This window comes from Hypanus sabinus, chromosome 17 (assembly GCF_030144855.1).
Source record: "Hypanus sabinus isolate sHypSab1 chromosome 17, sHypSab1.hap1, whole genome shotgun sequence".
Lineage (NCBI taxonomy): Eukaryota > Metazoa > Chordata > Chondrichthyes > Myliobatiformes > Dasyatidae > Hypanus > Hypanus sabinus.
The window spans coordinates 36,859,694-36,867,951 of record NC_082722.1 but is presented as its reverse complement, the minus strand read 5'-3'; the positions used below and the strand labels follow the sequence as shown (position 1 = coordinate 36,867,951).

At 50.4% G+C, this 8,258-nt stretch overlaps 1 protein-coding gene across 1 annotated transcript; it reads left to right on the top strand.

Moving 5' to 3' along the window:
- Positions 1–3,758: 3,758 nt before the first annotated feature.
- On the top strand, positions 3,759–7,679 carry LOC132407176 (uncharacterized). Its single transcript, XM_059993467.1, has 2 exons — positions 3,759–4,565; positions 7,392–7,679. Coding segments are annotated over exons 1-2 (780 nt in total). The 5' UTR covers positions 3,759–3,787; the 3' UTR covers positions 7,394–7,679.
- Positions 7,680–8,258: the final 579 nt, after the last annotated feature.

The window sequence follows — 8,258 nt, the reverse complement described above, 5'->3', positions numbered from 1 at the left end:
ACAACATTGTTAAAACACATTTAAAACTCAGAGGATTTCTATCTTAAACATTTCCATACCACAAACTATTTCTAAAACACAAAGCATTTCTCAAATACAAAGGATAAAAAATTTCCAAAACACAGGTACAATTTCTATAAACTAAAAAGACATGTGAACTAATAAGACAGTGATGCAGACAAATGAATCGACTGTTACAGAAATCAAAACCAGCAGAATGAATTCTAGATCACCCTGTGCTTCTTTCATAATAGCTGATGATCCTTACTCCATTACTGTCACAAGGGGACAGGAGGCTGGACCCAAGTGGACAGGAATAACTAAAGGATAGAACCGGATGGGGAGACCAGGGCGTGTGAAAGAGACGGGGCGTGCTAGGTAATCCTGGGGCTCAGAGCGAGTTCGTGGCTTGGCTGGGTCCCGGAGTCCGTGGCTAGGCTGGGTTTATGGTAAGGCAGGAGAGCCCCCTGGGTGGCCACATAACTCCTGGGCAGGGCCGCCTCCCAGGCAGGAACACGGAGGCCCAGGCAAGATGTGGAACACCTGGGAAGGTGTGGGCACAACCCATAAGGAGCAAGGGGTAGGAAGGGGCAGAGACCTCAGGGTGGGCCGCATACTCCTGGGCAGGGCCACCTCCCAGGCGGGAACACGGAGGCCCAGGCAAGACACAGGACACCTGGGCAGGTAGCGGGCACAACCCGTCAGAGGTGAGGGATAGGAAGGGGACAGAGTCCCCCCACCGGGCAACAACGGTCCGGCCTGCTACCCAACGGAGGCAAGGGATCGCGAGGGAACTTGGTCCGGGGTGACTCCAAGGCTGACTCACAGAACTTGGGGATGAAACCGTGGGCCCTTCAAGCTGTGACGACCGGAACAAACAGAGCCAATCGGACGAAACACCTCGGAACATGGCAAACCAGCTCATACAACACAACTAATAAGCCAGAACTGCTTTCTACATTTATACTGTATCTTTGCCACATAGGTGACTTCACATGTATATGATATTTCCTCAGATACACCTTTTTAAAACAAATAGTCTAAAATTTTTATAGAGGCGTAGCCTTCAGCTACCTTCATTTAATGTTGTAATGTTAACTTCCTGGAGTACATAAAACTCCCAACTTTTAACACATCAGTTATTTGATAAGCTAAACAATTGTATCCAGCTGGTCTGCAAACTTCCTTGAACTAAAACAATTTAGCCAGCCTGTTTTGAAAGAATTAAATTAAATAACCCATGAACAGCAATAAACCAGACACAGGCCTTCATTCTACTTCTACAAAAAGAGCACCTACTAGAAACAGAGCTTGTTTGCAAAGCTGCTCTACATATAGTACTTTGCTTTAACTTCAAACATATGACTAATTGCTATTTATATTTTAAGAAGTGAAGATTAGTTAGTTGGAAGTTTACTTACATATGTTTGATCTTACAAGTGGTAGCTATTGTCTATAGAAACCAAGTTTGGATAAATGTGAGACCTCTGGCTCAGAAAGTGAATATCTATCACTTTTCATGCTGCTTATGAGAGGTGACTAATCAAGTCAAATCAAGTCAAGTCACTTTTATTGTCATTTCAACCATAACTGCTGGTACAGTGCATAGTAAAAATGAGACAACGTTTTTCAGGACCATGGTGTTATATGACACAGTACAAAAACTAGACTGAACTATGTAAAAAACAACACAGAAAAAAGCTACACGAGAGTACAGACCTACCCAGGACTGCATAAAGTGCACAAAATATTGCAGACATTACAATAAACCGTAAACAGGACAATAGGGCAGTAAGGTGTCAGCCCAGGCTCTGGATATGGGGGAAGAAACTGTTACTTAGTCTGGTCACGAGAGCCTAAATGCTTCGGTGCCTTTTCCCAGATGGCAGGAGGGAGAAGAGTTTGTATGAGGGCTGCGTGGGGTCCTTTATAATGCTGTTTGCTTTGTGACTGCAGCATGTAGTGTAAATGTCCGTGATGGCGGGAGGAGAGACCCTGATGATCTTCACAGCTGACCTCACTATCCGCTGCAAGGTCTTGCGATCCAAGATGGTGCAATTTCCGAACCAGGCAGTGATGTAGCTGCTCAGGATACTCTCAATACAACCCCTGTAGAATGTGACGAGGATGGGGGGGATGGGAGATGGACTTTCCTCAGCCTTCGCAGAAAGTGGGGACACTGCTGGGCTTTCTTTGCTATGGAGCTGGTGTTGAGGGACCAGGTGAGATTCTCCACCAGGTGAACACCAAGATATTTTGGTGCTCTTAATGATCTCTACCAAGGAGCCGTTGATGTTCAGCGGAGAGTAGTCGCTCTTGTGGCGTCCTGAAGTCAACAACCATCTCTTTTGTTTTGTTCACATTCAGAGACAGGTTGTTGGCTCTGCACCAGGCCGTTAGCTGCTGCACCTCCTCTCTGTAATCTGACGCGTCGTTCTTGCTGATGAGACCCACCACAGTCATGTCATCAGCGAACTTGATGATGTGGTTCGAGCTGTGTGTTGCAGCACAGTCGTGGGTCAGCAGAGTGAACAGCAGTGGACTGAGCACACAGCCCTGGGGGCCCCCGTGCTCAGTGTGATGGTTATTGGAGGTGCTGCTCCCGATCCAGACTGACTGAGGTCTTCCATTCAGGAAGTCTATGATCCAGTTGCAGAGGGAGACAGAATCAACAGAAAGGCTTGTTACTGGGATGGCAAAAGCGGTTATGCAAATGGAGCCTACGCACACTTGATCGTAGTGGAATGAGAAGCGATTGAAGAAATATTTGAAATTCTTAAGGGCTAGATGCAGAGTTGATCCATCACCAGGTTGGCCTCATATATCAGGGCTTGCAGTGCCTGAGCAAGTCTTTGGCCTTTCAAGATAGACAAGAAGAAATTTCTTCGTCTTTAGGTGGCGACTTGTCAAAGTCTCTGACCAGGAGAATTGTGAAAACTCATTTGCTGAGTTCAGTAATTCAAGATAAAGTTTTACTATATTAAAGAAAACAAGGAAAAACAAGGTTAATGCAGAAATGTGGAACCAGGATAACAAAGCAGCTGGGATCTTGCTGAAGGCTCCTATTCTTGCTCCTCTGAGGAATTTAAGCAAACGGTTTTATTTCAGAAGGAAAATGAATTTCACAGAAAGGATGTTTTCATGGGGAACTGGTCATTATTTAAAATTGAAAAAATACTGCTAAACTAGATAGTCTAGTATTTCAGAACTGTTTATACAATCTTGATGTACAAACCCCATTTCCAGAAAAGTTGGGATATTTTCCAAAATGCAATAAAAACAAAAATCTGTGATATGTTAATTCACGTGAACCTTTATTTAACTGACAAAAGTACAAAGAAAAGATTTTCACTAGTTTTACTGACCAACTTAATTGTATCTTGTAAATATATACAAATTTAGAATTTGATGACTGCAACACACTCAACAAAAGTTGGGACAGAGGCATGTTTACCATTGTGTTACATCACCTTTCATTTTAGTAACACTTTTTAACCTTTTTGGAACTGAAGATACTAATTGTAGTAGATTTGCAATTGGAAATTGTGGTGAACTACGTGTGCCTGTCTGAACACGCCCCCTGCTGACTGCTCCTGTGGCTCCTCCCACAGGCCCCTGTATAAAGGCGATCAGAGCCTGGGGCCGGCCTCTCAGTCTCCAGGATGTAGTATGGTGGTCACTCACTGCTGGTTCCTTCTTCCAGTCAATAAAAGCCGATATCTCGCCTTTACGTCTCAGAGTGAATTATTGATGGTGCATCAATTTTATTGACTGGAAGTTTGAAAACATGGAAACCGTTTTACATCCGGAAAGATTGGATTTGGACCCCCAAGACCTTGAAGCAGCTTTTGCTTTTGAACTCTGGCTTGCATGCTTCCAATCATACTTGGAGGAGGTTCGTGCGACTGACCCTGCTGTTATGCACAGAATTCTCCTCTCGAGGGTCACCCCAAAAGTTTATTCAATTATCAGAGACCTGCCGACCTACTATGGGGCACTGGACGCCCTCAAAAGACAGTACCTGCGGCCTGTGAACACCATCTATGCAAGACATCGCTTAGCTACCCGGCGACAGCGGCCTGGAGAATCGAGCGCCGAGTTTTTCCGAGCACTACAGACACTCGTCCGAACTTGTGACTGCAAGACGCTCACGGCAGAACAGCATGCAGAGCTGCTAGTACGGGATGCCTTTGTGACAGGACTGAGGTCAGTGTACGTGCGCCAGCAGCTGCTGGAAAAAGCCGATCTTACCTTACACTCGGCGATCGAGACGGCCGATACTCTGGAAGCTGCGCTGCACAACGCTGACACTGTCCAGCCGCGCGATTCCCCGCCAGTTCCGTGGATGCCTCAGACCCCGCCACCGCCGGTTCCCGCGAGCGAATTCGCCAACGCCGCTGCCAGTCGCGATTCCACGAGCTCCCCGAACCCAACCATGGCTGCGGCCCGTCAAAAGCCCGTGCTGTGTTATTTCTGTGGAGTCGGTAAACATCCTCGAAAACGCTGCCGGGCGCGAGAAGCGACCTGCTCCAGCTGTGGAAAGTGGGACCATTTCGCCAAGGTCTGTAAGTCTAAACTACGAGCAGAGTGCAGCGCTGCGGGTGAGACATGGGGGCCGCCATCTTGCATGCCCGGATGTGGGCGGCCATCTTTGTCTGCGTCAGCATGCCCCGCCCCCGACCCTCCGATGCTTACCGGGTACCCCGGATGTGGGCGGCCATCTTTGTCTGCGTCAGCATGCCCCGCCCCCGACCCTCCGATGCTTAACGGGTACCCCGGATGTGGGCGGCCATCTTTGTCAGCGTCAACATGCCCCGCCCCCGACCCGCCGATGCTTACCGGGTACCCCGGATGTGGGCGGCCATCTTTGTCTGCGTCAGCATGCCCTGCCCCCGACCCTCCGTTGCTTAACGGGTACCCTGACGGCTCAACTCTGGCCACTGTAACCCTCGACCAAAGCGCCAGCTTGCAAGGTCCATGATGGACATCCTGGTGGAGGGACACAGGACTAGATGCCTGTTTGATACGGGCAGCACTGAGAGTTTTATTCACCCGGACACAGTGCAACGCTGCGGACTCGTGACACGGCTGGTAAGTCGGAGGATCAATTTGGCTTCTGGGTCACATTCCACTGACATCCGGGCGGGTTGTGTAGCGACATTGGTGGTTCAAGGCACAGAATATCGGAACTTTGCACTACTGGTCACGCCTAAACTGTGCGCACCTGTGCTATTGGGGCTGGACTTCCAGAGCCATCTCGAAAGTGTGACTATGGTATATGATGGGCCCCTCCCACCACTCACTGTCTGGAATCCTCAGTTCTGTGGGACTTCGTCACTACCGACCACACACACACACAGGCCCACACGTCCCATCCAGCACCATGCCGACAGCTGCGCTACCGACACCACTTGCAATCTCTCCACCCTCAAGGTCCCTCCCCCACCGCTGTTCGCCAACCTGACCCCCGACTGTAAACCTGTGGCAACTAAAAGCAGGAGGTACAGCGCGGGGGACAGGGCCTTCATTCAGTCAGAGGTACAGCGGCTGCTCAGGGAGGGGATCATTGAGCCAAGCACAAGCCCTTGGAGGGCCCAGGTGGTTATTGTTCGGACTGGGCAGAAAAATAGGATGGTCGTGGACTATAGTCAAACCATCAATAGGTTCATGCAGCTTGACGCGTACCCCCTACCCTGCATCGCGGATATGGTCAACCAGATTGCTCAGTACAAGGTGTACTCAACAATAGATCTGAAATCCGCTTATCACCAGCTCCCCATCTGCCCAGAGGACCGCCCCTACACCGCCTTTGAGGTGGGCGGCAGGCTCTATCCTGCACGTCCCCTTCGGTGTCACGAATGATGTCTCTGTCTTCCAGAGGGAAATGGATCGGATAGTGGACCAGTACCAACTGACGGCCACATTTCCCTATCTGGAAAACATCAACCTCTGTGGTCGTGACTGGCAGGATCACAACGCCAACCTCCAACGATTTCTCCAAGTGGCCGCAGCTCTGAACCTTACTTATAACAGGGACAAGTGTGTGTTCGGAACCACCCGCCTCGCTATCCTTGGGTATGTCGTGGAAAACGGGGTCATTGGCCCTGATCCAGACCGTATGCGCCCCCTGTTAGAACTCCCTCTTCCCCCCACTCTCAAAGCCCTCAGACGGTGCCTGGGTTTTTTTTCCTATTACGCCCAATGGGTCCCCCATTACGCAGACAAGGCCTGCCCCCGGTCAAGTCTACCACTTTTCCCCGCTCTGCTGAGGCTCGCACGGCCTTCAGCTGCATTAAAGGGGACATTGCCAAAGCTACGATGCATGCGGTGGACGAGACCATTCCCTTCCAAGTAGAGTGTGACGCCTCCAATTTCGCTCTGGCTGCTACCCTCAATCAGGAGGGCAGGCCAGTAGCATTCTTTTCTCGTACCCTCCAAGGCTCTGAAATTCGGCACTCCGCGGTGGAGAAAGAAGCCCAGGCCATAGTGGAGGCTATTAGGCACTGGAGGCAGAATCTCGCCGGCAAAAGGTTCACCTTGCTGACCGACCAGCGCTCGGTTACGTTCATGTTCAGCAACCAACAGCGGGGCAAAATCAAAAATGATAAGATTTTGCGGTGGAGAATAGAACTCTCCACCTACAACTATGATATTCTGTACCGGCCTGGCAGACTCAATGAGCCCCCTGATGCCCTATCCCGGGGTACGTGTGCTAGCGTACAGCTCGACCAGCTATACTCCCTTCATGCACAACTTTGCCATCCAGGGGTCACCCGATTTTACCATTTCGTGAAAGCCCGGAACTTGCCATACTCCCTGGAGGACATCAGGGCGATGACCAGGGACTGCCCAATTTGCGCTGAGTGCAAACCGCATTTCTACCATCCTGACACGGCACAACTTGTCAAGGCCACCTGCCCTTTTGAGCGACTGAGTGTTGACTTTAAGGGCCCCCTTCCCTCCACCGACCGCAATGTCTATTTTCTCAATGTTATCGACGAGTACTTACGGTTCCCCTTTGCCATTCCCTGCCCCGACACCACTGCCACGTCCGTCATAAAAGCCCTGCGCCAGCTCTTCACTCTGTTCGGGTATCCCTGATATATCCACAGTGATAGAGGGTCCTCCTTTATGAGTGACAAGCTGCGCCAGTACCTGCTAGCTAGGGGCATTGCTACTAGTCGGACCACGAGTTATAATCCCCGGGGAAATGGACAGGTGGAGAGAGAGAATGCCACAGTGTGGAAGGCCACACTTTTAGCCCTTAAGTCAAAAGGGTTGCCGGTCTCTCGATGGCAGGATGTCCTCCCCGAGGCACTCCACTCTATCCGCTCTCTGTTGTGTACGTCCACCAATGCCACCCCTCACGAACGCCTATTCTCTTTTCCCAGGAAGTCTATCACTGGGACCACTCTACCAGTTTGGCTGACGTCCCCGGGGCCAGTGCTGCTCCGGAAACATGTGAGGAGTAATAAATACTCCCTGCTGGTCGAGAGGGTTCACCTTCTACATGCAAACCCCCAGTATGCCTACGTGGTCTTACCTGATGGGCGGGAGGACACGGTCTCCGTCCGCGACCTGGCGCCCGCAGGTGCAGCAGGCCACTACCCTGAAGACTCTCCGGTAACTATGATTCCTGTACCCAAGGTGACACCGCGCTCACCAGGCCCTACACAGACTCCTCACGACACTCATATACCGGGCGTTTCGTACGCATATATACCAGGCGCCTCGCACATACGTGAGGGATCACTGGCGCCTAGTGGGCTGAAACCAGCACAACCTCCGTCTCCTGTGCAATCACAGCTGGTGCTACGTAGATCGCAGCAACAGATTCGACCACCTGATAGACTTAACTTTAAGAAACTTCGCCACATGGGGACTCTTTTAAAACAAAGTGGGGGGGGGGGTGAATGTGGTGAACTACGTGTGCCTGTCTGGACACACTTACTGTGCTTACTGCTCCTGTGGCTCCTCCCACAGACCCCTGTATAAAGGTGATCAGAGCCTGGGGCCGGCCTCTCAGTCTCCAGGATGTAGTATGGTGGTCACTCACTGCTGGTTCCTTCTTCCAGTCAATAAAAGCCGATATCTCGCCTTTACATCTCAGAGTGAGTTATTGATGGTGCATCAGAAATTTTGTCCATTCTTGCTTGACATAAGACTTCAGCTGCTCAACAGTCCGTGGTCTCCATTGTCTGATTCTCCTCTTCATGATGCGCCATACATTTTCAATAGGAGATAGATCTGGACTGGCA

What these genes read in the sequence shown, in the direction of transcription:
- LOC132407176 (XM_059993467.1), top strand. Translation starts at nt 3,788, where the DNA reads ATGGAAACCGTTTTACATCCGGAAAGATTGGATTTGGACCCCCAAGAC.